Source organism: Microcaecilia unicolor, chromosome 13 (genome assembly GCF_901765095.1).
Source record: "Microcaecilia unicolor chromosome 13, aMicUni1.1, whole genome shotgun sequence".
Classification (NCBI taxonomy): domain Eukaryota; kingdom Metazoa; phylum Chordata; class Amphibia; order Gymnophiona; family Siphonopidae; genus Microcaecilia; species Microcaecilia unicolor.
In genome coordinates this window covers 59,233,955-59,261,279 of record NC_044043.1, presented here as the reverse complement: position 1 = coordinate 59,261,279, position 27,325 = coordinate 59,233,955, and the positions used below count along the sequence as shown (strand labels likewise).

The following is a 27,325-nucleotide window of genomic DNA, read 5'->3' as shown; positions in this document are numbered from 1 at the left end:
GTGAAGAGAAGCGATGTGTGTGACCATAACATGGGATGGCAGATTTCAGAATATGGATTAAGATTCTAAGGGTCTTCTCTATTGTCTTTATCAATTCTCTCCTCAGTGTCAGGGCACTGTTACACCTTTGGCAGTAACCAGCATGGACAACTGGGTGCCAACAGCCCCCACAGTAGTCGTGTACCTCACCTGGTGAGGGGACTGGAAAGAGTAAAGGTGGTCATGATAGCTTGTGGGGATGCCTTCACAGTAGCCATTGGAGCAGGTGAGATTTACCAGAGTCAGACGTGCTGTTAGCAAATGAAATTGAAACCTAGTCCCCAGTCTGGGTCCTGGCATCCTTCACACTGAAGGACAAGCAAACTGTTGGGCCAGTAATCTCATAATTAAGGAAGGGGTTGTAAAGATTAGAACGCTTAAGTATGAGTCAAGAGAACTAGGATTGACCTGTTTATAGATTGGGTGGTATGTCAAAATAAATGACAAATAATGTCTGGTTTCTAATCCTGGTCATAGATTTCACATGGCCTAGAGCAAGTCCCCTATTATCCTATGCTTCTTCCTTCTAGTCCAGACTCTGCTATTGTCCTTGAGTCAGTCACTGTATCTTTGTCTCTTCCTAGCTGTGTTATGGTAAGAAAATAAATAGTCTTATTTTTTCTCAATGTTTATTATGTCTAGACTAGAGACATTTGATTATAGAAATAAGGAAATATTTCTGTAAGATTAGAATGAGAACTTGCATCATGAGAGGAAGAGAGGATAAGCTTGTGTGTGTTCTTTTCAGAGGGTGAGGTATGCACTTGGGGAAAAGGGGCAAGAGGCCGCTTGGGAAGAAAGGACAAGGCTGCTGGGGTCCCTAAACTCGTGCAGCTTGAGGAGAGTCACCCTTACCTGGTGACGTCAGTAGCATGTTGCCATGGAAACACTCTACTGGCAGTCAAATGTAAGTACCTGTTGAGAAACACCGGCATGAGCACACATGAATATAAGCGTCTGTGAGCATGTGTTGTGTTGGTTACACCTTCCCTTATAGACCTTTCCTGTTGTTATGATGTCCACTTTAAGAGTGCACAGCACCTTGCCAAAACTCTCATCCAAACCTTTCACCTTATCAACTCTTCAGCATAGGATCCACGCTATTCTGTATACTGCATGTGGTGCTTTCATGGCCATCTCTTTTTAATTCATGTTGTTGGTTTGATGTTCTTTGCATTCCTGCTTAATGTCAGTTGTTCCACTTTCTGAGTGCCATGTAACTTGGGATCGCATGATACGTTTGGTTCACATTGCTGTGTAAACGTAGAGGGGCTGATGCAGTAACCTTGTGTTAGAGCCATGCACTATAGCTCAGCGTACAGTTTCCTAATACAAAAGTAATTCAAAAATGTCGATCTTCAGTGCAGTAAGCAGATAGCATGCAAGTAAGCTGAGCAGTTCATTGATACATGGGAGAGCATACTGGACTCTTGCATATACAGATCTGTGCTAGAGGCAGGGAGGTCTTGCTTACCTGACCTCCCAATTCCGTTATTCCTCCCTTCATTGATTCTCCAAACAGTCTCAGCTCTCAGTACCCACTCTGATCGCTACATATGCTCCTGATGGCCCATTTTCTGTGGCCCCTTGCAATCACTCCCACTCCCTCCCAAAAAAAATGTGATGAGGGCCCAAGTGAATAGCCCCCGCCATAATATCAGCCAGAACCACCCCCCCCACACACACACACACACACAAAAACACACAACTCCAACATTGGGAGGCAAGGGTGATGCCAACTCAATTCTGCCTCTGTGCCACCATCTTAGAAAATGATGGCATTTGATCATACATTGTTCAGCTGCCACAATTTTCTCATGGAGGCAGGAGTGATGAGGAGTGATGTCCAATACTCTAAGTGTGTGGGGGGGGGGGCAGGGGGTTCTGAATGAATCGGAGGGGTTCAGAGGGTATCTTGGGAAGGGGGTCCACTTGAGCCCTCAATATATTTATTGTGCGAGAGAGGGAAGAGGGTGTTGGGGGGGGGGGGATGTAAGGAGCCACTTGGGCCGTTAGGGAAATTTTTGGGGTGGTGAGTTAGGGGTCCAGGATTCATGAACCACCTGGGCATTGGAGGGATCAGGAAGTTGGGGGGAATGCAATAGGGAGTGTGGGGGCATCTGAAATGAAAATCTCACATCACCTTAGATGACTCTTTTGATTTTAGTTGCATATTTTACACCAGCTCTAAGCATAAACATGTAGCATTAAGGAAAGAGTAAAAACAAACACAAAGTAGATGAAAATTAAACCAAAACTGAAAGAAGAAACGAGTGCTGCTTCCATCTGCTGCTCCTGCCCAGTCTCCACCAAGCCTAGCTCAGGAACAGTCAGGGAATGGAGCTAGAGCCATTGCATCAAACATTCACTCTGTTGTGATACAGTAAGTAGTTCCCTTAGCAGTAGTAGCAGCATCTTCCAAAACTCAAGGGCCACAAAATAGAGACCTATGCTCTAACCCCACCCCCTGAGCACGGAGGCAAGTACTTTCCCCACCCAACTGGGGGGTCATATGAAGTGAGCCAGCCTCATCTTATTTAAAGACACAGTCACCATCACAAATAATTCAAATCAGAATTAGAGGGAAAGGGGGGATAAGTTATACCTGTATCATACCACAGCAAGTGAATATATAGTTGTTCAATATTTTGGGTATATTTCTCTGTTCTTGATTTGTCTTACTGAATTGTTGCTGGTTCAGTAAAGAGAATGTAAAAAAAAAATTTCCATGAGCCCTAATAGCTCTCTAATTCAGCTACTGAGATGCTTTATAAACAACAGCATAGATATCTAGACTCCCCTTAAGAGCCTGCTTCTCTGACAGTGGTAGCCCTGCCACAACCAACAGTTGGCCAGCATCTTCATTCCTCACAGTCACTATTGCCGTCCCATGTGAGTTGGTCCCTGGGCTCTGTGATCTGTCTGCTTCCATGAAGACACTCGGTTACTCCAGAGCTTCTCATGTCCCCATCAGTGCAAGCTGCTGCCAGCACAGATGACCACATCAGCTGACACCCCATGAAGATCATTTGGTCAAAGATCCAACACAGGGATATTCCTATCCTAAATTTTTGCAGAAGGTATCTAAAGCACTCTTTAACCTCCACTCACACACCAGGTAACAAGAAGGATTTTCAGTCAGTCCTTCGGTTCCTCTGGTGCACTAAAAGAAATTATAGCAATGCCAGTCCTCCAGGATCTCAAAATGACCATATGGAAGACTCTGCAATCTGTGCAACTAACTTCCAGATGTTTTTGAGCATAAGCAAGAGATATTTTAAGCTCCAGGACACAACCAGTAGCAACTTCCTCATCAATTGGTGGTGTTGGAAGCAGCCCTGAAGCATTCCAAGACATGCGTACATTTCTCCCATGAGGGAGCAAAAGACCATGGACACCATGAGAAAGATAGTGTGTCAAGGTGCCCTGTTAAACCTTGAGGAATCCACTTACCACCTCATATGATCTGCGTATGGTGCATATGATAACAGCCAGGGTTATGGAGTCGATTGGTAAAAATGTACCAACTCTGACCCCAGCTTCAAAATGTAAAAAACATTATAATATATGGTAAATGTATCATTTTTATATATAAAGCCTATTATCTGTTGGAATTGGACAGTAGAAAAATAGAGGATTCAGAGTCGATGGTTTGATGTACCAACTCCAACACCCTGGATATAACAGCTCGAGCAGCAGTGATTACCATTATTGCATACCAGATCATGTGACTCAGGGCATCAGGACTCTGAGAGGACCTGCATGATTATCTCACCAATGCTGTCTGCTTAGGAGATAGCCTATTGAGAAATAAAGTCAAGGATGTGGAATTGCAAATAAAAGACCATGTTCAACAGTTAGCTTGCTTCTCAACTTACTATCCATAGAGGCCAGCAGTCACAGTTTAAGAGACCCACAACCACCACCTATACCAATTTTACCTTTGAAGATGGTACCAAGGGTATCCCAGAGTCAAGCTAAACCTTAGATTTTGACTACCTGCCAGTGGGGGGTTGGGGGGGGGGCAGGCTATTGTAATTCAAAGAGGCATGGTAAGGTGTCATTAGGGATCAATGGGTTCTCAACACAATTTCCCGTGCCTACAGCAGATTTGTCTTTCTGGAAGTTCACCATAGCTGGTGCAGATGAACAAGGCCAGCATCCCTTACCAGCATGTGTCTATAACAACGAAAGAAATCAATGCACTTCTACATGACAAAACAATCAAAGAGACTTCATCTCACCACTGAGGACAAGGCTTTTATTTCAGATTCTTCTTCTTTCAAAAAAGTCAGGAGGCCTGAGACCTATCCTTGACCTACAGAACCTCAATCTCTACATTAAAAAAAAAGGAAAACTCAAGATGAATTCCCTAGCCATGATACTCCTTCTGCTAGACAAAAAACAGTTAGCTTGCTTCCCTAGATCTGAAGGATGCCTACACCCACAGTCCAATTTATTCGAGTCATTGGAAATTTTTGCACTTCTTTCTAAATCAGCATTTCCAATACAAAGTTCTCCCATTTGGACTCTTCTTGGCACCCAGAGTATTCAACAAGTGCCTTACAGTAGTTGCAGCCTATCTACAAAGAGGAAATTAGTATGTATACTCGTATATTGATGACTGGCTCATCTCCACTGCATCACTGCAAGGAATTCATTGGACTCTGCAGGAGATGTTTCACATCTGCAGTCCTAGGACACATAGCAGTGGCCATGCATGTAATCCTGTTGACCAGGATATACATACGTCTTAAAATGGCATCTCAATTCCATTGGGACCAACACTGACAGCTGCTCAGCGAAAGAATTCCTCTGAGGCTCTGACCCACAGTCCCTACAATGGGGGCTCAATCCAGCCAGTCTTATCAAAGAATGCCCATTTCAGATGCCACTGCCTCAAATCACTCTCACCACAGATTCCTCCACACATAACTAAGGAACTTTTCTCCTCCATCAGCACATGCAAGAAGTACGGGAATGCACAGGAAGGTATTCTTCACATCAGTGTCTTGGAACACGGAGCAATTTTCAATGCATTATAAACCTTCACACCCTCGATCCGAAGTGAGATGGTTCTAGTATGGACAGACAATCAAGTACCAGTGTTCTTTGTAAACAAGCAAGTGGTCTCGGGTCCTCTACACCTGTGTCAAAAGAGGCCTTGAAACTCTGGAACAGCACATGTTCCTTGCAAATATCCTACTGGTAATGCACCTATAGGACAGCACAATCAAATAACAGAATCTCTAAGTTAGAAGCTAAATCCCCATGAATGGTCTCTTCACCCACAATGCAGTCTCTTCAAACGTTGGGGCACTCCAGATATAGACTTGTTTGCATATGCAGAAAATGCAGAACATTCTCTCTCTTCTGTTCTGTACATCCAGGTTCATGACTGCTGAAAGACTTTGCTAATACTGCTTGGAACCAGCTGTCATAAATTGGGGAGGGCGAGAAAGTGCATTGCTTATTGTTCCAAAGTGTCAAACATTCAGCTACTAGGCAGTATGTAAGCCCATCAGCTGCAAGTTAAAACAGCTCTGTGACAATCCTCAGGACTGCTTCCTTTGAGGACATCTGCAAAGCAGCTACATGGGCATGTACGTATATCGTCAGTAAGCACTATTGCTTAGATCAGTCTTGTGCTCAGAATATGGCTTTTGGCCAAGCAGTTTTGCACAATCTCTTAGCTTATTAGCTTCTTCAGATGTTAACAGATCCTCTGCCCAGATTCTCTCTTGGGCTACTGATTACATCACACCACAGCAAGGTGGCCCTTAGCTTTCGGATCACTATGGAAGTATGCCTGCATTCCTCTGTCTGCAGAGAGAGTGGAGTTCCTTACCTGTAACAGTGGTTCTCTGTAGACATCAGGCAAATGCAGCCAAACTCCCTGTCCCTCCTGCCTTTCAAAAAAAAAAAAAGCCAAGAAATGTAACACCATAGTAACATAGTAAATGACGGCAGATAAAGACCTGAACGGTCCATCCAGTCTGCCCAACTCCATCCAGTCAACAACAAACCACTTAGCCTGAAAACTTGCTATGAAACAGACTGGAAGTGAGATGTGCTGTAGTACAGGAACCCTTACGCAGGCTGAGAAATAAAAAAAAAAGACTTTGAACTTAAGGAAGAACTCTGATGCACAGGCTCCGTCTGTGACATTACCACAGAGAGCGGATGCATTCCTCTGCTGTCTATGGAAGCTGTGTTACAGGTAAGCAAATTCACTTACCTAGAATGTGTTGCCATGAACTGGGAAATCCTTTCAGTTACTCACCCAAGGAAAGTAGAGAAGTGGGCTAGTAAGTAATGGAGTATGTAGGCCACGTGTGGGGCAGTAGTAGCCCCAGGGCTTTACTGATTTAGTAGCTGTCTTCCACTGGGTATAATAAAGTGGAGGAGTGGCCTAGTGGTTAGGGTGATGGACTTTGGTCCTGGGGAACTGAGTTCGATTCCCACTTCAGGCACAGGCAGCTCCTTGTGACTCTGGGCAAGTCACTTAACCCTCCATTGCCCTATGTAAGCCGTATTGAGCCTGCCATGAGTGGGAAAGTGCAAAGTACAAATGTAACAAAAATAAAATAGATACTATTGGAGATTCTACATGGAATGTTGCTATTCCACTAACAACATTCCATGTAGAAGGCTGCGCAGGCTTCTGTTTCTGTGAATCTGACGTCCTGCACATATGTGCAGGACGTCAGACTCACAGAAGCAGAAGCCTGCGCGGCCACATTGGTGATCTGCAAGGGCCGACTCCTACATGGAATGTTGCTAGTGGAATAGCAACATTCCATGTAGAATCGCAAATAGTAGCAACAGTGGAGGAGTGGCCTAGTGGTTAGGATGGTGGACTTTGGTCCTGAGGAACTGAGTTGGATTCCCACTTCAGGCACAGGCAGCTCCTTCTGACTCTGGGCAAGTCACTTAACCCTCCATTGCCCTATGTAAGCCGCATTGAGCCTGCCATGAGTGGGAAAGTGCAAAGTACAAATGTAACAAAAATAAAATAGATACTATTGGAGATTCTACATGGAATGTTGCTATTCCACTAGCAACATTCCATGTAGAAGGCTGCGCAGGCTTCTGTTTCTGTGAATCTGACGTCCTGCACATATGTGCAGGACGTCAGACTCACAGAAGCAGAAGCCTGCGGGGCCACATTGGTGATCTGCAAGGGCCGACTCCTACATGGAATGTTGCTAGTGGAATAGCAACATTCCATGTAGAATCGCAAATAGTAGCAACAGTGGAGGAGTGGCCTAGTGGTTAGGATGGTGGACTTTGGTCCTGAGGAACTGAGTTGGATTCCCACTTCAGGCACAGGCAGCTCCTTGTGACTCTGGGCACATCACTTAACCCTCCATTGCCCCATGTAAGCCGCATTGAGCCTGCAATGAGTGGGAAAGCGCGGGTACAAATGTAACAAAAAAAAAAAAAAAAAAAAAGATTGAGGACAATAAGAAACCCCTGCTGCCCCACTTTTATGATGTGATTGATTGGAATCTTTTGTTTTTCTTGTTTTCCTTCCAGCTGTAGGAGAAGAAACAGCGCTACAGTAATGGAATATGACGGACCCTACCACAGGCTCTCTGTCTCTCTTCCAACCTCCCTCCCATCCCTCTGTCATCTTTCCTTCCTCCCTGTCTATCTGTCTCCATCTCTGCCTTTTTACAAAAAAATCTTCATCTCTGGTGCTGACGCAGAAAAATTACGCAGTCTGGGTGAGGGGTTAGTATGATGTCTCCATGCAGTTTTATGGGCATACAATGCAGGGAAGTGTTTCATGCAAAATATAACTCTGCTTGAATCTGCAAACGGGACACCGATGTATAGCATATCAAGATGAATGTTAATGAAGTTGTTAGTTATTTGGCCCCCAATACAGAGAAGTGCATGGAAGACTTTAAGGCTGGGTAGAAGAGTCAATTTGATCTTCTGCAGTACCATCTGTTTCATTTATTAGTTCTTATATCCCACTATTATCCAAACAATGTTCAGTTCAGTGTGGCTTAAAATGTATTGTAAGATCTTCCACTTACATAGCAATAAAAATAATTTCGAGAGACAGTAGATTTCCAAATACAGTAAAGGATGAAAAGAATAGATCATGTACACAGATACATGTTACAATGATCCCCTATCGGTTCCTAAGCCCAGATCATAGTAATGTATTTTCAGCTACTAGAAATTTCTTTAAGCATTTTGAAGCAGCAAATAATTAGTTAGCCAGCTTCTCTCTTTGGACAATGAATTCCACAGGATTTAATGCCTGTTTTTTTTCTTTTTGCTGCAAGCATAAAAGTACCCACAACTTAAGACGGAATGGGAGGTAACTTTCTGTGCAAAGGTTAAAACAGAAAAAGTTTTATCTGTGTGTGTGCTGGAATGTTGTCCTGCATATAAATAGTGGCATTGCAAGAATTTTATGTGCACAAAATATTTATGATGCCACTATTTACCCTCATAATAACATTCCAGTACCGACGCAGATGTGTGCTGGCACTTTTCCATTTTGATCAGACACGTGCACAGTACCGGCTGCTCCTGGTGCAGAAGATTGTGTGCATGTGTCTAGTGTATTCACCATGATTAGCGAAAAGTTCTGTGCATATGATTGGCTTACTCCATCTGTGTCTAAAACGTTTTCATTAGAAGCCATATGCTTAGCAGTTGGCATATGAGTCTAATGTGTGGTTTTCGGCAACAGTCTCTGTGGCTGTTTTTCACCCAGTTCCTTCACCCTCTGGCTCTCTGCTATGTGGCAGACACCTTGTGTAAAGTAAATTGTTTTGCTGGCTGCTAGTGACAGTACTCTTTGAGTGCCATACTTCCACAGGGTGGAGTGTGATTATTTTCTGCAGGAATGCAGGGGTGAGACCCAGCTCCAATAGCTCTTTTGTTTTCTTAGTGAAACTGTCTCTTGTGGAATGCATCCTGTTAAACAGAGGAAGATTCTTTCCAAAAGTTCAAGAAAGGTCTTCTTGCACCTTTAAATTGGGGGATGGGAGGGTGTTTTGTTCTTTATATATTCTGTCTTATGCCTTTCTACTCCTTGTGTATTGGAAGGGGATAGTCAACTCCTTCATGTCTTTTTCCTGCCTAGACAAGTGCCGACATGTCTCTTCTTGACTTGGAGAGGTGGTTCTTCTCTTTATTTACAAGAGAGGGAGGAAGCCCAGCACTCAGGGGATAGCGAGTAGAATCTGGATAATAAAAATTAATAAATACAAATAGAACAAGGGACATAAAGGCAGAGAAGAGACTAAAAACTGCCTCAGTCCATTTCTAACCTATTGTGTGCTCACCCAGTGACACATGCTTTGGATCAGTACATAATGTACAAGACTTTTATTGCTCATTTAACATCCAAGCCTCAGAACAAGCAGAATACAGTGGACAGAGATGGTGTAAACTTCCTACACAGCCTCACCGGAGGAGAGGTATGATATGAAGTATTGTAAAAATATTCCTATAACTGGAATTTATTCAGAAGTTTTTGGCTGGTATGGACAGTAATTGATTTTCTGTAAATCCATTGTAAAATAAATGAATTAAAAAAAAATCAAGACTCATGGGAATGTGAGGTCATAAGAATACGTAACACAATGGAGGTGTGGGAGTTCATTGGGCAGGGGAAGATTTGGGGAGTCAGTCTCTAGCCTTGATTCTTTCCATAATCATCTTTGATATAAGGTTATTATGTAAGGGACAGTTTCAGTATTCACTGTCAGTCATCCTCCCTGGTTTTATTATGGTCCTAACTGAAATCACATCTTAATTGATAGGTTTCCAGTACTGAAGCAACTTATTTTATTTATAACAGGTTAACAAATCCTGTAGGGAAGACAGAGCTTGGAGGAGAGGTCTAGTAGTTAGAGCATTGGTCTTAACATCCAGAGGTGGCTGGTTCAAATCCCACTGCTGCTCCTTGTGATCTTGGGCGAGTCACTTAACCCTCCATTGCCCCAGGTACAAACCTAGCTTGTGAACACTACAGGGACAGGGAAATACCCAGTGCACCTGAATGTAACTCACCTTGAGCTACTACTGAAAAAAGTGCGAACAAATCCAAATAAATATGATCCTTTCAAAAATAAGCAAACCAGGGGCGTAGCCAGACAACAGATTTTGGGTGGGCCTAGGCAAGAAGTGGGTGGGCACCAAGTGTTCTCCACTCCCCCCAACCACCACCCAAAAAAATCTCAGCTGGTGGGAAACACTTCTTTCCACCTTGGCAGTCCACAGCAAGCATGTGCTGAAAAATGAGCATGCTCCGGTGCCAGTATTGTGGAGAGTAGTGTTTTCGTTACCATCAGGGAGAAGTCTTCAGCTGGCTGAGCTTGGGATCCCCACCAGCTACCACTAAACGTGTGCTACTGTTGGGTGGGCCCGAGACCTAAATGGCCCACCCAGGCCCACCTGTGGCTACGCCACTGAAGCAAACAGACTTTAAACTTTAATAGGCTGAAAAATGAGAGTCAATGCAGTACATAAAAAGCTTGGGAAATATGTTCCTGTAATCTGCATCCCACTAGCATCCTAGCTGTGCCATTTTATACCAATTGCAACTCATGAAGTAACCAGAAGGCCTACATAGATGGCGTTACAATAATCACGATGGTGCAGTAAGACCAAACAAAAATCACTTGATGGAATAACTAGATGCTATGTAAATGAAGGTTAAAAAAAAAAAGCTACACGCGCTGCTTTTTTGATATGCACTTGACATGTTCAATCCTCATCTAACTGCACATCCAAGTTGTAGGTCTGCAACGTAAACCCTGACTTGATTTCAGCAACTGATATAAAGTGATAAAAAGCAAGCTAGTGGGTAGGTCTGATCCAAAAGCTCTTAATCTTCTTCAAGATTAAAAGCCAATTTGCTTACTGCCAACCAATTTGAAATCTCATTCATAATAGATTCAGACTTAATTGGAAGCACTGCAGAAATATTAGCTGTGATCATCACTTGTATAATGTGCCCATATAAAATCTATATGAAAACTTCTCAGACTGCAGCAGATTTATGCAAGCAAATAGGACCTAAACCATGCCAACACCAGATGATCAGCACCAACCAAGCAAGCACAGATGCTACAGTAAACTTCCATGATCTATCAAATATAGCCAGTAGAGCTAGTGCAAGTAATATTACTTCCTGCTCACTATGCAAATGACAGTGCAAAACGCCCATCAACAAGACTGTGACCCTTGCAAAAGCCAAATATATTTATCTAACAACAATATGATTAAATTGCCATTTAAGTTGTCACAGTACATATGTTTCCAGAGTTTTACCTTGAACAGGAAAATTAGAGATTGGCTGATAGTTTTCAGATAGCATTGGATCCAAGGAACTTCCCTACATTGTTTTGGGAGCATTGGGGCAGCACCCAGCTTACAGAGAATTGTTAATAGAAAGCAATGCCAGGTCAACCACAGTATTAGTTGCCACTAACTGTGAGGGTGGACACAGGTTGAGACCATATGACATAAAGCTAGAGAAATTTCATCTAGTTGAACCATTCTAAAAGTGTACCCCCTAAGCCAGGACCATCAGTCAAATTCAACACCAAAAGTTTTGCTGCGATCCCAGCCACTTTCTGTTCAAAAAAAGGTCTGCTAATATATCGGCTGAGGGCATAGAATTGTCATCAATATCAATTGCACCTACCAGGGACACAAAAGACCTAACTAGAAAAGGATCCCCTTAGCTGATTCATTACAGTATGCAGTTTAGTGATTAAAAACCCCTTTTGGCATACTGCACAGCCAATTGGTATTGTCTGATTTGAGATCTGACTTATAAATAGTGCTGAAAAATTGGTGCCGAAAAAATAACATGCCAAGTGCTATTCTATAAACAGCGCTGAAAGAAGGCACTGTTTCTAGAATACACATAGGACAAGATATTCTATATAATCACACCTAAAAATTTGGTGCTGAAATGAATTTTACCTAAGCACATTCTATAAAGAACGCCTTAATTTAGGCGTACTTTATAGAATAAGCCTAAATTACTGTGCGATTTATAGACTATGCCAAGCACTGGTCAGTGCAACTAAATGTAATTGCAGGCAGCTACGCCAAGTAAAACCTGGTGGAAATGCTGATGCCTAAATTATGCACAGACCAGGTGTATTCTATATTCGTGCATAGATTATAGAAATGCCTCTGACCTGCCCATTCCACGCCCATGGCTACGCCACCCTCTTTTCAGCTATGTAACTTAGAATTTATGTGCAGCACGTTATAGAATATGCTTAGTTCTGTGCATAAATTCTAGTTAATGACAGTCAACAATTGCGTGTTAATTGGCAATTATCACTGCTGATTGGCTTGTTAACCAATTTGGTTATGCACATTGTTATGGAATATGCTTCAATTTCAGCATGGAAATATTCTATATGCATCTCGGTGTGATATATATAGAAGCTGGGGTTTGGTGCCTAACTTTAGACACAAGGATTTACACCAAGTAAACCTTGGTGTAAATCCTCACATCTAAATTAGGGTCAGATCCCCCTTATTCTATAACAGCATAAATTCTAGAAATGCCCCTCATCTGCCCATGACCCTCCTATGGCAGTGCATCTAACAATGTGCATGTAAATTTCAGTTAAGGCCAATTAGTACTGATTTGATTATTAGCACCCAATTGGTGCTAATTGGTTTAATTAAATTGTTAGTGCACCTAAATTTTCACATGTGATTGTAAGCACTATTTATAGAATTTTGAGGAATATGTAATAGTGTTTTGGTTGTACCACAGAAAGGCGGCGTATCAGATGTATTATCCTTGTCCACCATCTTATTTCAATAGCTTGGAAAGTATACTAGCTCGTTTAGACAAAAGTACGGCATTGTTAGCAAGGTAACATTATGGCAATACTGGATTTCCCCCAAAACAAAAGCATCAAGTCCCACTTGAGAGGAATCAGCAGCAATGGGTACAACCCCAAGCATAGACATACTATCAAGAAAATTCAACCTGTCTGCAAGATCTAAGTGTAAGTTAACAACTCCAGTAACAATAAGGAATTCACTTCATAGGGGCTATGACTATAACCTGTGTCATTAGGAAAAGAACAACAAGCAATACCATTCATTGGCCACTAAAATAGGAGATTGCAAACATTGATCACTGCGTCAAAATCCCTTCCTAGATATCTTCTACCCATTGAGCTACACAAAAAAAAACAAAAAACAGTAAACTACATTTTATAAAGTACTATAGCACCAGGGTCGAACTTACCCACACTAGTATGATGTACACTATGATAGTCCATAGCACATAATTGATTTAAAAAAAAAAATGCCACAGAGTTCTAAGATTTAGTGGTACATCATATTACAGGGTCATTAGATACAGTGAAATAGATCTATTACATAGATCACCTTCAGATCAAATGCAGGTGATGGAGAAGGAAAAGGGATCTCAACTACTTGACAGTGCATGAATGCTCACCCACCTTTCAATACCCAAGGCCCTATGCATTTCCAGGGCATATTGTCCATAGCCCACCACCACTGAAATGGTGGCACAGGGTAGTCAGACAACACGCTCTTGGTGGTATCTTGCAACTAAACAAATATAAATAAGGGAACAAGAACTAACAAAGCAAACATCCAAAATAAAAGAACTGTTACATGCAAACTATCATACACATGGGTATGGAAAGGGCATGTAGAAGGGCACCATCCTTTGACGTGCCTGTGGCAAGGTGCTGCACAGGCACTGCATTTAAGTAAGTAGACAGGTGCTCAATGATGACTTTAGCAAAGTGGTGGCGCTCACTGTCTCCACTCACAAACGCTCAGTATAAATAGCTGAAACAACTCAGGCAGCTTGGATTCACTCACTCAAGGGAAGAGTAGCAGAGTAAAGCCCGAACCAAAAGCACCACACAGGCACTCTGTTTAAGCAAGCAAGCAAGCAATGCTGTTTGAAGTTAACTGCCATACCCCCTCCCCAAACTTGCTCATTCACAGTACCACTCATTCCCTTTCTTCTAAGCTATCCCTCACCATATTCTTCCCCCTTTCCAAAGCCAAACTCCATTTCACATTCTCTCTTTCTCTCTCAAGCCAGACTCCCACTGTCTTCCCTCTACTGAACCCTAGCAAATGTAGAGATGAATATCTGGTATTGATAACAGTAGGATTTAGCGGACCCAATGTGAAATGTCCAAGTAAATGGGCCCAATCAGGCTACAGTAGCATCATGCTGTGAGGCCTCAGTACAGAGATCCAGATCAGTACAGCAAAACCAGGAAATGGTGGTGGAGAAACTCAGGGCAAGTGCCACCTCCTGCCTGTATCACTTTTTGTGGAGAGGAGAGGGAGAATGAGGTACCAGTTGTGGGGCAGCAAAAGGGTGAGGTGGGAAGTTAGGGCCCCAGAGAATAGGCTGCATTAATGGCAGTACCATTGTTAAGGCTGTCACTTTAGATTGTAAGCTCTCTTGAGCAGGGACTGTCCTTCCCCATGTTTCTTTAGATTGTAAGCTCTCTTGAGCAGGGACTGTCCTTCCCCATGTTTAAACTTGTACAGCGCTGCGTAACCCTGGCAGCGCTATAGAAATGCTAAGTAGTAGTAGTAGTAGTAAGTTTTGGCCTTTTCATGCTTAGTAACCCAACCCATCTGCTTCTAGTTGAGGTCTACTGGCAACTTCCAATGCATTCTCATAAGCTGCAGCAAATAGTCAACATTGTCCAATGTCCAGCAGTTCAACCCCAATTATGGCATGTTACATGTATGATGCTGTGGTCAGGAGTTCACAGAGTGGCTCCCCCACCCAGTGACTCGAGAAGTAAGGTGCTGTATTCCTTTTATGGGAGTATGCTTGCAAAGTAGAAAATGACTTTATAGTAAAAGATACTACGTTATTTTGATGAAGACTTTGCTTGACAATTCTGTGGGGAGGGAAGGATGATATATTAGTCATTTCTAAAGGTGTGTTGTTGGTATGGGAAGTCTCAAAACTCCTGGCTGAATACACTAGTGAGTTTGTACTTTGTACCCCTTTCTATGCTGCTTGCGGAAGAGAAGAATACAGGAAGCAGATGGCAAGCTTGTCCTCCTCCCTTTTACCTTGCCCTGTAAGGTGTCTTGCTGCAAGTGTGGCTGTCACTTCTTTCAGCCAATTCCCAGGCACTAATTTAGAATCATATGGTCACTTCTATACCTGAGACAGAGAAAATCCTCTGAAGGGAATAGCTGGGTGTGGCTAAAATACCTCAAAGGAAGGCAAGAGCCTGCGGCTTGAAGGGAAGAGTCCTGCCCGGAGGAATCCCTGGAAAAATGACCTGAAGACAAGGTGTGGACTATTTATTTATTTATTTGATTTTTTAAAGACAAACACATCTGGAAAGCAAGTCACACATGGTTTTGAAAATTCATGTACAAGAACCTTATATAAACTACGTTTACCCACTTAGAGGTGTTGCAATAAGAGTAAAACAAAGCAAGTGTGTCAGGAGCAGGTGTTGCTACTGCAGCTCCTGTAAGGGAGATGGTGAAATGTAGCCAGATCTTGTCTCCTGATAGTAAATGGCTTCAAGGTTTATCATCTTCACTATTGCACAGTTAATACTTCTCTGGCTCCAATGCTCAGAAGCAAATGAGGGCGCTAGAGGCCATTAGCGCCAGACTAGCGCCTGCATTTGCTAATGCAGAATGCTGAGAGCCGGCAAGCGCGTGAACCTGTGAGCTTGCCGGCTCCCAGCACAATGAGCATGCAAATGCTTGCCAAGGAGCCCATCTCTATTCTTCCCTAATGCTCAGAGGACAGCACGCCAAACAAGGGCATGTCTTCTGCTGAAAACCCCTATGCCAGCTTGGAGCTGGTGTTAGGGTTGTGCCGAGCCATGAGGGATAAGGGGCTGGAGGGATGGAGGAAGAAAGGAGCCCTGTCTCCCAGAAAAATACCCCCAGAACTCCTTAGCTTTCTTGTAGGTAGTGACATGGTGGGGGAGGTGGATGTGTTAGAGCAGAGGCCGGAGAAAAGCGCAAAGTTAGCACAGAGGATCTGGGGCCTGGGCACTATTTAAGGTACAGTGCTTCACGTTAGCTCAGATTAAATGTGGAGAAAACAGCAACAAGGTACCTAATAAAGGCGGTGTTCCCAGTAGGCTTGTTCGCAAAATCGGCACCTCTTCCTCCCCCTGCCTCCCCCCTCCCGACAGGCGTTCTGGACATGAACAGGGTTGCCAGGTTGAAAAAATTTTCCCCGCCCAAAACCTGCACAAAGTTAAACCCTGCCCCCAACGTACCCTCAATGTCATCAACCCCTCCTCCGACATCTTTAACCCCGCCCCCGACATAGCCGCCGACGTCACTCACCCTGCTCCCGACATAGTCACCGACGTCACTAACCCCGCTCCCGACATCATTAACCCAGCCTCTGCGGGGCTTCTATTGGACCAAATTGGACCAATAGAAGCCCCAGAAAACTGCCCAAATCCACAACGTGGCTTTTTAAAAGCCGCCCAATTTCCCACAGCCGACAAAAATTGCCCACAACGGGTCGCGGAAAGCCGCAGACCTGGCAACCCTGTGTGCTTAACGCACAACTCTTCAGCGCATGCACCTAATACTGTCCTCCTGCTGAACTCCCTGATGCTCAGCACTATGAGCGTGCCTATATTTGCATCTCATTAGCGCTGAGCATTAGAGTTGCTCTTCTGCGCTGATCCGGCAGTATTGCTGGAGTTTTGAGCATCTGGGCCTCTGTCTTCATCTAGCTCCCCTCCCCATCTTCTCTAATAACTGAGGCATTAGAAACTTACACAGCATGTTGGCAGCTACTAAATATTGCCCTTAAGACACAATGAGGTACTTTAGTTCAAGAAGGGCATTCAAGCACTTAATACCTGTCTGTGGTCAGGATTCACAGAGGCAAAACAGCCAGAGGGCTCCAGCACACAATGGCCCTTTGACAAATGAGTGAAACTGCAAGTCAGAGCCTGTTTTCTCCTCAGGCCACCAACAGAAACCTGGCAGCCTCCCAGGCTGGGGGTGCCCTGCTGTAACCTAGGCTGAGAGCATCCTGTTGCACTGGAGACTTCCTGTTTTATTGTGACCTCCCTGGGCTTGGGGTGTCCCATTACCTTGTAACTTCCCTTGTATCTTCTGTAGGCAGGGGCGTCCACCTACACTTCAGTTTCCCTGGGCCAGAGCAGCTAGCTGCTCTGCATTAGCACTGCATTATCTCCAAGCTGGGTGTGCCCCCACCATCAATAAAAACTCAGAACTGTTTCTTTCACATCCATTTTTATTACCACACAAGTGAACTAAAGAGACCACAGCTTTAAAAACCATATTAAACACACCTACAGCAATAAAATTAAGTGTTAATTTAAAAGTCTTGGCCTGAATGCTTTATGGGAATTGGAGATACATACTTGGATTTACGGTATTGTAAAGAAAGTTGTTTTATATAGTTTAACTAACTTTCTGCTTTTCAGGTGTTCAAGGTCCCTTTAAACTGCAAATCTAGGTGGGCTGGGTGTATGGAAATACTGGATGAGGCAAACCTTTTACAGTGTACTTGTGTTTGACTTTGAAAAGCTATTGTTGTCTCTGCTCTCTGCCTAGCTTCTCTCCCTTCTGTACAAGAAGCTTTTAGAGTTCTCCCAGGCCACTCCCTGCCCCCTCCCCCATCTACATGTTTTCCTCTTACACATGGAGGAACAGAGTCCTGCAGTTTTACAGAATTAGTTAAAATGGTCCTTGTTCCGAGTAAACCCTCAGCTAATCATACTGGGGTTGATATTCAAAAACACATATATGGTTAACTTTGAGAAGTTGCCAGAGAATGTGGTAAAGGCGGTTAGCTTAGCAGAGTTTTAAAAAGGTTTGGATGGCTTCCTAAAGGAAAAGTCCACTTGGGGGAAATCCACTATTTCTGAGATAAGCAGTATAAAATGTTTTGTACTTTTTTGGGATCTTGCCAGGTATTTGTGACCTGGATTGGCCACTGTTGGAAACAGGATGCTAGGCTTGATGGACCTTTGGTCTTTCCCAGTATGGCAATACTTATGTACTTATATAAGTTAACCAGATATGAAGTTAAATTTCCTGGGCCCTTCAATGGATAACTGTTGGCTGGAGAAATTAAAGGTAGGAGGAGTAAGAGGTACGGGAGGGGTGGGTTTAAACTTTAGTAACATAGTAAATGACGGCAGATAAAGACCTGTACGGTCCATCCAGTCTGCCAAACAAGATAAACTCATTTTACATGTGATACTTTATATGTATACCCGAGTTTGATTTTCCATGCCTTTCTCAGGGCACAGACCATATTAGTCTGCCCAGCACTGTTCTTGTACTAACTAAGTTCTGAAGCTAACATCAAAGCCCCTTAAAATTTACACTCCAGCCCATCCCTATCTATTCAGTCACGATCAGGGTGTAGACCGTAGAAGTCTGCCCAGCTCCTGTTTTGTTTCCCAATTACCGACATCGCCACCCAATCTCCGCTAAGATTCCACAGAACCATAGTGGGCAGATAGTGGAATATTCAGCCACTATGAGGATAATTCTGTAAAGCAGGCACAAACCTCAACATGCCAGTCACTTTTGTAAGCGATTAGAATAATGGCATATACGGAGATATGTGTGTGTACATATATGATGGACTAGAAAAAAACACAGTGCTATTCTCTCAACTGCGCCTAATATGTGCGGTTTGTAGAATATGTGTGGTGCCCAAATCCGCAACTAAATTTAGGTGCAACCATTTACGCCCATGCCTCACTTTTGCCCTCATGATCAAAAGCCCTGCGCTGTTCCAAACAGCACCCTAAAAATAGTGCCGGGACAGCGCAGGGCTTTTCTGCATCGATGATCAAAGATAATGCATGCAAATCTAAGCAGCACTATTATCTTTATTATGTTTAAAGTGCGGGAGAATTGCGCCTGAGCATGCGCTCAGCACAATCCTCCCGCACTTGTTTGACAGGTCTGGGCTGTCAAAAGCCCAAATCTGTCAAACAGCCTGCCGAGGCCCGAACAACGAGGGCTGGAGGACCGAACGTTGTCTCCAGCCACCCCCCAAACCCCCAGAAAACGTTGAGGCCGCCGCCAGCAGCCAAACCCTCTCCCACCCAGCGACGGGGGGGGGGGGGCTGGAGGTCCCCCCAACGATTCGACCCCCTCCATGCCCAGGGAGGTCTGGAGATCCGGTGGGTCTCCAGCCTCCCTGAACCCTCATAAATCGTGGTGGCCGCCTCCGGCCAAACGCTATCCCACCCTCCCTCCCACTCAGCGACGGGGGGGGGGGCTGGAGGTTCAGTGGGTCTCCAGCCCCCCAAACCCCCAGAAATCGTTGTGTCTGCCACCCTGTTATCCATCGACGGGGGGGGGGAGCTGGAGGTCCGGTGGACCTCCAGCCCACCCCAACTCCTCCCCCCCCAGCATTCTGAATCCCTGGTGGTCCGTGGTCACCCACCCTCCCTGCCGGCCCCCCCGGCTGGCCCCCCTACCTTTTGTTGGAGGACGGACGCAGCCTGCCTTGCCTCCCTCCTCTTCTTGTTGACGCCGCTGCAAAATGGCAGCGCCCAGCCCTGTCTATTGCATCCTGGGATGCGCTGGGCGGGGCTACAGACCATGTAAGGGAGCGATTCCCTTACATGGTCTGTATCCCCGCCCAGCACATCCCAGGATGCAATAGGCGGGGCTGGGCACCGCCATTTTGCAGCGGCATCGACAAGAAGAGGAGGGAGGCAGGCAGGCTGTGTCCCTCCTCCAACAAAGGTAGGGGGGCCAGCCAAGGGGGCCGGCAGGGAGGGTGGGTGACCACGGACCACCAGGGATTCAGAACGCTGGGGGGGAGGAGTTGGTGTGGGCTGGAGGTCCACCGGACCTCCAGCCCCCACCCCCCCCCCTCCATCGATGGATAACAGGGCGGCGGCCACAACGATTTCTGGGGGTTTGGGGGGCTGGAGACCCACCGAACTTCCAGCACCCCCTCCGTCGCTGAGTGGGAGGGAGGGTGGGATAGCGTTTGACCGGAGGCGGCCACCACGATTTATGGGGGTTCGGGTGGGGCTAGAGACCCACCGGATCTCCAGACCTCCATGGGCATGGAGGGGGTTGGATCGTCAGGGGGGACCGGAGGTCCACCGGACCTCCAGTCCCCTGTTTGCATTTGCTTTGGGGGGGGGAACAGGGGCCTGCCAGCATGTAACTGCATGCTGGACAGGACTCACCATTCCTCCCCAATGATCCGCAAAGTCTAACGCCAGCTCAGAGCTGACGTTGCTTTTGCCGCGGCCAGCGACCCAATCTTTGGCGCGCTGGCCGCTGATCATTGGGGATGAATACGTTAAGCGCCAATTAGCATGCATTTGCAAGCTAATTGCACTAGAAGCCCTGTTTAGCATGCATTTGCATACTACTTGCGCAGAGAGCCCTCGAGTGCGCTGTTTCAGGCGCTCGAGGGCTCTGATCATGGGTCGGCTGCAAACTCTGGCGCCGGAGTTTGCTTTTGATCATGACCCCCGTTAGGCATGGATCAGGCATATTCTATAACAATGCGCATAATTTCTAGAAATGCCCACGACCCGCCCATGCCCCTCCCATGGCCACACCCTCTTTTGAGATCTATGTATTAGAATTTATGTGCACCACATTACAGAATATGCTTAGAAAGCTGGGTGTGTAAATTCTAATTAGTGCCAATAATTGCTTGTTATTGGCCAATTATTGGCACCGATTAGCTTGTCAAACAATTAAGTTGTGAGCACAATTTGGTTTCACTGTCAAATTTGCATGCGCAGCTTTAGTCACCATATATAGAATCTGGGGGGGGGGGGGGGGAATGCCTAAGCACTATTATTTATATAGTGTGTATTTTACAGGTAGACTTACACTTGGGCAGAGCCTGGGCAGGATTCTTTGTGTGAGCAGCTTATGGAATACTCTAAGTTACCCACATATCTCTGGCACATACTGAAGGTGGAAACATACCATGGCTTGTGTAAATGTTACTGCCTAAATTATAAGCACTTATCTAACCTCTTACACTACCATATTCCAATCAGGTGTCCTCCAGGTGCCTCTATATAGATGTAGTGTTAAAAAAAATGCCACCTATTCAGATTTCCATGATGGATATAGCATGCCTAAGATCTCCAGCTAAAAATGTCCACATATCTTTATCCTGTTGGATTCCTCTCATCAAGTGGGACTTGTACTAGATCAGATGCTGTTGTCTCGGGGGAAATCCAGTATTGCCATAATATTACCTGGCTAATAATGCTATACTTTTGTCTAAGGATGTAAAAAGAATTGAAGCGGTGCAAAGAAAAGCTACGAGGATGGTATGGGATTTGCATTACAAGACGTATGAGGAGAGACTTGTGGACCTGAACATGTATACCCTGGAGGAAAGGAGGAACAGGGGTGATATGATACAGACGTTCAAATATTTGAAAGGTATTAATCCGCAAACGAACCTTTTCCGGAGATGGGAAGGCGGTAGAACGAGAGGGCATGAAATGAGATTGAAGGGGGGCAGACTCAAGAAGAATGTCAGGAAGTATTTTTTCATGGAGAGGGTGGTGGATGCTTGGAATGCCCTCCCGCGGGAGGTGGTGGAGATGAAAACGGTAACAGAATTCAAACATGCGTGGGATAAACATAAAGGAATCCTGTGCAGAAGGAAGGGATCCTCAGGAGCTTAGCCTAGAATGGGTGGCAGAGCTGGTGGTTGGGAGGCGTGGCTAGTGCTGGGCAGACTTATACGGTCTGTGCTAGGGCTGGTGGTTGGGAGGCGGGGATAGTGCTGGGCAGACTTATACGGTCTGTGCCAGAGCTGGTAGTGGGAGGTGGGACTGGTAGTTGGGAGGCGGGCATAGTGCTGGGCAGACTTATACGGTCTGTGCCAGAGCTGGTGGTTGGGAGGCGGGGATAGGGCTGGCCAGACTTATACTGTCTGTGCCAGAGCTGGTGGTGAGAGGTGGGACTGGTAGTTGGGAGGCAGGGATAGTGCTGGGCAGACTTATACAGTCTGTGCCAGAGCTGGTGGTTGGGAGGCGGGGATAGGGCTGGCCAGACTTATACGGTCTGTGCACTGAAGAGGACAGTACAAATAAAAAAGTAGCACATATGAATTTATCTTCTTGGGCAGACTGGATGGACCGTGCAGGTCTTTTTCTGCTGTCATCTACTATGTTTACTATGTCTAACCCACTAGTTTTCTGGTTATCTATCTGGATATTGTTTGGTTGAAGTTGGGCTCTGTCATTTATGGTGGATTGTTTACATTTCAGAGAACTGTATTAAGCTTAGTAGCTGTCAGTTTAAAGTGTCAAAATTATAGTATTACAGGTATTCAAACTCTAGTGTGGGGCTTCTCAACTCTCCTCTGGAGGCACTCCTAGCCAAGTGAGTTTTCAGAATTACCACATCGACTTGGTATGAGATAGGTGTGTATACAATGGATTGCCAAATGGAAATATTTTATTTATTTATTAGGATTTATTTACTGCCTTTTTGAAGGAATTCACTCAAGTCAGTGTACACTAAGAATAAATCAAACATGAGCAATAGACAATTACAGCAGTAAAAATATTCAAATAACAATACAAAGTATGGCATAGTATACTACTTACAGTACCTGTAAAAACTATGTAAACCACTTTGTTGTTGCAAAACCCATAGAAAGGCAGTATATCAAGTCCCATTCCCTTTCCCTTTCCATTAGTGCTTAGTAAAAATGTAGACAGAGCTGGCTATAGTATAGTGCTTTTGTACGCACTATAAAAGTGGGAAGGGCAAATTGTGTAATAGTAGCTATTATCAAAAGTTCTAAAACCCCTTCCAACAAATTATATGAATCCAAGTTCTGTTGCTCTGAGAAGTGACAAGCAAGGAAACAAGCCAATTATTATAAAAAATAAAGGCAATTTATTTACATATAAGTGAAACAACCATAAGTAAAAGCACGAGTGACTAAGAAGGTGTACAAGAGAAGTAGCTCAGAAAAATAAAAACAAAGGTTCTTATCAGAGAATTAGTCAGAGTTAATGTACATGAAACCCAAGGTCAGGCCAGAAATCTTAACAGAGCTGGCATACAACCTGGATGTGCGCTCCGATCCATGGATAAATCCTTCTTATCTGTTCCCTTCTCCACTACTGCCAACTCCAGACTTTGCTCCTTCTGTCTCGCTGCACCCTACGCCTGGAAGAAACTTCCTGAGCCCCTACGTCTTGCCCCATCCTTGACCATCTTTAAATTTAGATTGAAAGCCCACCTCTGCAACATTGCTTTTGACTTGTAACCACTTATACCTCTCGCTTCTACCTACCCTCCTCTCCTCTTTCCTCTACACATTAATTGATTTGCTTGCTTTATTATTATTGTCTATTAGATTGTAAGCTCTTTGAGCAGGGACTGTCTTTCTTCTATGTTTGTGCAGCGCTGCGTATGCTTTGTAGCGCTATATAAATGCTAAATAGTAGTAGTAGTAGATAAAGAGCTGAATGCAGACCGTCCTAGGCAGGTCCCAAGGAAGTCACAACAAGGAGGATATGGCTGGTAGAAATAGTGGTATTTCAGGCCGAATGGAAAAACCAACTAACTGCTCCTTGGTGCTCAGTGCTTCTTTATACAGTTCTGGTGGAGTCATTATCAAGCAAGTTTCTCCCTATGTTCTGGTCCTTCTGGCATGCCCAGCAGCAGCAGCAGTGCTGCACACAGCAACATGGGTTTGCATCATTGAGGGTGAAATTCCAAGAGGCCAGACTCCAAACAGTCTAGTGATGTGTGTGTTGTGGCCTTCCCATGCCCTGGCTTTGCATGGCTGGGTCAGCCTGACCTGAGTTCTCGGTACAATCCATGTCAGGTGATCAGAGCAGACCTTGAACAAACTCATGGGAAAAGCAGCCTTCTTTGGGACTGTAAACCTTAAGAAAACGGGGACAGAACTCATTTATTTATAGCATTTGTATCCCACATTTTCCCACCTATTTGCAGGCTCAATGTGGCTTACATTTGCCGTAATAGCGGGTGCCATTTCCGGGTAACAGAATTACAAAGGCATTGCATTAAGGTGCATACATACATGGAAAAGGAGAATACGTTATAATATTGTATATTGTTCACGAGTAATAGATTGGATTGTAACATATATTAGGTCATCTACTATAGAAAGATCATATTCGACTTAAGGATTAGATTGGTGGCGCTTTTCGTTAATATCAAAGAGGTTAATCAGTCAATTGATAGGAGTTCGGTTTTCTGGTTCATGTGCAGTCTTATTATTTATTCTTGAGGGCGAATGTTATTGGTATGCCTTCTTGAACAAATCAGTTTTTAGTAGCCTTCTGAAGATGGTTAGATCTTGCGTTGTTTTTATGGCTTTCGGTAATGCACTCCATAGTTGCGTCCAGATGTAGGAGAAACTGGTTGCGTATGTGGATTTGTATTTTAGTCCTTTACAGTTGCACTGGTACATGGTGCACTGATACATGGCTTGAAGCTTCTACTGCTCAGGTTGTTAAACCAAGCTCTTGCTGTAGTTATACAGGCAGGGGCCTTGCCCGTACAAAAGGACCCCTTAGTTTTTCCCAATCAAACTCTTACTGTTGTGACCCAAAGCCTCATAGTTGTTTTGTATCAAGCCTCATCAGCTGAAGACTCCTACCATCTCTCCCTGCCCTCCCCTCCCCTGCAGGCAATCCAGCATCTCTGAACATCCCCCCCCCCCCCCCCCATGTACCTTTTAAACACATGTGCTCTTCCTGGCAGCAATCAGTGACTTATACACGCTGTTGACTAGCCCAAGCTGTTGAGCACATGCTCAGGCACAATTCTCTCACAGAACTTGAAACAGCTCCCTAATGCTCAGCGCTGACACGCTTACATTTGCATTAGGAAGCTGTGTTGCATCACTGTTGTGGTGGTATTTTTCTGGTGCTGTTTAGGACAGCGGCAGACTTTTGAGCATCTGCACCTGAGCTCTTTCCAGATTCTGCCATGACCACAAAAGATCTTTGATGCTATTTGCCCTTGGAATTTTTTTTTTGTTACCTTTGTAACCTGCGCTTTCCCACTCATGGCAGACTCAATGTGGCTTACATGGGGCAATGGAGGGTTAAGTGACTTGCCCAGAGTCGCAAGGAGCTGCCTGTGCCTGAAGTGGGAATGGAACTCAATTCCTCAGGACCAAAGACCACCACCCTAACCACTAGGCCACTCCTCCACACCATTCCCTTAAGAACAATAAAAATTGTTGTGTATGACTCATTATCACTGATCTCTATGTATGAACTTCTACCCCCATTGCAATGGCCCATTTATCTCTTGTCTGGCAGATGAGCAACTGTTTATGCTGCCTATTATCTTGTAGAAAAGTGAAACTAGATACTTAGTCTATGGGTCTTTCTTTTGACTATGAATTGTTTTAAGCCCTGAGCCCAGTTCGACTTCATTTGTGACATTTTTTGGCAGTATGTAGATAGCATCTCATTTAAGATTTAGGTTTCTATTCTGTCAGTTGTGTGAAACTTTGAATAATGATCCCTTTGTTAAACGTGATCCCCGTTAACTCTTTTTGAGGTACTTCAGGTTTAATTCCTCAGTAAACTGTGAGTGTGTCATGGTTTATTCCAGGATTATTTGCAAAGATGTTAACTAGTGGGGTGTGGTGAAGAGGGAGGGGAGTTGAATTGATGACTGTTGTAAATTGGTTTAAACCATTATGGTTGTTTAATAAATGGTTGGATATCTGCTATTGTTTATTGTTACTTTATTGAAGACTAAATAAACATGAAAAACTGTAAAATCTAGATGCCAGGTTCTATGAAAGCTGCAGTATTTTGATTTTGACTGTGGATTTTTCTGTTCCCTACACAAATTGTGAAATTTCCTTCTGTGTTTAAACACTTTCTTGGGGCTATGATGTGGCCGACATTAGAACATATGGAGGAGAATGGCAGGATAATTGTCCTCCATTCTGCCCGTTAATGGTAGGTAATGTTATAGCTTAAACAGCACAATTATCATAGCCATTTCCATAAGTAGAAGGCATCCTACCTGCATAAATTGACTGTCTGAAAATTGCCCACCCTGACATATTCCACAACGTGTTTGAGCAGAAATGTAGGAGTAGCCTAGGGGTTAGTGTAGTTGCCTGTGACCCAGGGGAACTGGGTTTGATCCCACTTCAGATCCTTATGATTCTGGGTGAGTCACTTAACCCTCCACTGCTCCTGATACAAAATAAGCACCTGTATATAATATGTAAACTACTTTGATTGTAAACACAGAAAGGCAATATATCAAATCTCATATCCTTTCCTGGGGTGGAGTTAGGTTGGGGAGAAAGCAATACATATAATTTGTGAGTTTTAAAACTATATATGTTTTGTTGGGGAATAAGGAGATGCAAGTCTCTACAGTATGGTTTCCTTTTGCCACTCTCAAAGTATGTGTGTACTTTCACTTTTGAAAATTGGTGCAAAAAAAAATAAAAGTTTGAAAATTGCCCTCAAACCCCCAGATTCTACATAGTGCGACTTGAGTTGAGCAGGTAGTTCAGGCCGTATTTTGTATTGCATGTGCAACTTACTTATCTTAACAAGCGAATCAGTGCCAATAATTGTCAATTTACAGACACAACTTGCTAAGCGTATTCTGTAAAATGATACTTGTAAATTCTAATGTGTGCTGCCAAATTCTAATGTGTGCTGTGGAGGAGTGGCCTTTGGCCTTAGGGTGGTGGACTTTGGTCCTGGGGAACTGAGTTTGATTCCCACTTCAGGCACAGGCAGCTCCTTGTGACTCTGGGCAAGTCACTTAACCCTCCATTGCCCCATGTAAGCCGCATTGAGCCTGCCATGAGTGGGAAAGCGCAGGGTACAAATGTAACAAAAACAAAACAAAAGGGGGGGGGAGTGGCCATGGTCATTACTAACAATTTTGCATGCTGTTATAGAACACAACCACTATGTGCCTTAGTCGCTAGCATTTACAAACAGTTTTACTTGGCGCAAATTCCCATGACTAGATTTAGTCACATGGATGGGCCCTAGGCGTATTCTATAAACCACGCCTAAGTTAGGCATGGTTCATCATAGAATAAGCCTAGGTGTATTTGTTTTGTGCCGATTTTTATGGTGCCATATATAGAATCTAGCTCAAAATGTCTCATCTCTCCCTAGAAGGAACGTTTGCTATTTCTTTCCTCTGAATTTGCAAGATTTGTTCTGGTCAATCCCTGTAGAGTATGGGGCTGCTATGCTGTTGTCTTGTTACCTCCCATTGG

The 27,325-nt window shown here is 44.3% G+C and overlaps 1 protein-coding gene across 2 annotated transcripts in view; it reads left to right on the top strand.

The window, feature by feature from the left end:
- NEK8 (NIMA related kinase 8) overlaps positions 1 to 9,553 on the top strand; it is a 28,359-nt gene extending 18,806 nt beyond the window's left edge. For both annotated transcript variants that reach the window (XM_030186029.1, XM_030186028.1), the window contains 3 exons: positions 107 to 265; positions 788 to 946; positions 7,579 to 9,553. In XM_030186029.1, the coding sequence (XP_030041889.1) occupies positions 107 to 265; positions 788 to 946; positions 7,579 to 7,607 (347 nt within the window). In that variant the 3' untranslated portion in view covers positions 7,608 to 9,553. The remainder of the gene's footprint in view (positions 1 to 106; positions 266 to 787; positions 947 to 7,578) is intronic.
- The last annotated feature ends 17,772 nt before the right edge of the window (positions 9,554 to 27,325 follow it).